The 1,064-nt window shown below is 39.8% G+C and overlaps 1 protein-coding gene across 1 annotated transcript; it reads right to left on the bottom strand.

Moving 5' to 3' along the window:
• Nucleotides 1-223: 223 nt before the first annotated feature.
• M421DRAFT_3684 (uncharacterized protein) lies at nucleotides 224-808 on the bottom strand (the record flags this gene model as incomplete). Its single annotated transcript, XM_033589731.1, has 2 exons — nucleotides 224-367; nucleotides 803-808. The coding sequence occupies 2 exons, from the start codon at nucleotides 806-808 to the stop codon at nucleotides 224-226; spliced, it is 150 nt and encodes a 49-aa protein (XP_033450154.1).
• Nucleotides 809-1,064: the final 256 nt, after the last annotated feature.

Raw genomic sequence — 1,064 nt, 5'->3', positions numbered from 1 at the left:
AGCCTATAAAGACTATTTAAGCAGCAATTATGCCTATTATAAAGCTAGACTTATTAAAGTTGTGTGTGTCTTTATCTAGGATCCTGTACTTCTTCTTTGTCCTTCTTACTAGCTTAAACTAGGGCTCTATAACATGTGTGTCTTTGTTTAGGGCTTGTTAACAATTGTATAGACAGCTATGTTAAAGCTTGACTTCCTTAGTACGCGTTCTAAACCTGTCTACCTAGTTCTTGCCAACGGGTCCTTCACCGCGTGCAGTGAGCAGATTGTTGGCCATTTCTTCTACCATAGTCCTTGTAGGGCCTATCCCTTGCTCATCTAGCTCTAGTATACGTGTAACTATTGCGTCCTCTTCTGTCTTCTTAAGCTTCTTTAAGTTAGCTTTGCAGTTGTGTTGTGCGTGTTTTCTAGCGCATTAGTCTCTTAGGGTTAATTTAGGAATATTAAACACTCTAGACGTATATTTTATACTGTTAGACATAGTAGTATTTGTAGCCTAGATTGCAAGGTATAGTGCGCCTTTATTATAGATTAATTGCGCGTTGCGTTGTGGTGGCATCTTTGTAATAGATGTAATAGTCGCAAAGTTCGTAGGGCCGCGCGACTCGGTGGTGGTGCGCGACTTGGTGGTGAAACACGTTATACTTAACCTTAATTTGCAAGGATTTGCGCCCTACATCGGGAAAAGTTTTTCAAAATCTGGCCTAGACTGGCTGTTGCTGACAGTTGTGGCATAGTTGTGCAACAGCTGTTTAACGGCCCTAACAGCCCTAATTTGCGCCTAATAGCCCTAATTTCGCACTAACATTGCTAACAGCTAAAACACTAAGTGCCTATATTTAATAAACTTAAAACAACGTTGCAATGTTGTTGCATGGCTACCCTTAGTGCTAGCACTAGTATTAAATATTCAAAAATTGCGAAATTTCACGTACAGATAGAGCGAAATTGTAGCTTTAAAATAAGCAAAAAATTATTATTGTAGGCCTACTACAACGCGAGTTATAGAGCGTTGAAGGTTTGTTTGTTGAAGGTTAGTGTTTTGAAGTTGCGACAGCACACCA

The sequence above is a fragment of the Didymella exigua genome, assembly GCF_010094145.1.
Source record: "Didymella exigua CBS 183.55 unplaced genomic scaffold M421scaffold_9, whole genome shotgun sequence".
NCBI classification, from domain to species: Eukaryota; Fungi; Ascomycota; class Dothideomycetes; order Pleosporales; family Didymellaceae; genus Didymella; species Didymella exigua.
The sequence above is the reverse complement of the archived record's forward strand: the minus strand, read 5'-3'. Positions and strand labels throughout refer to the sequence as shown.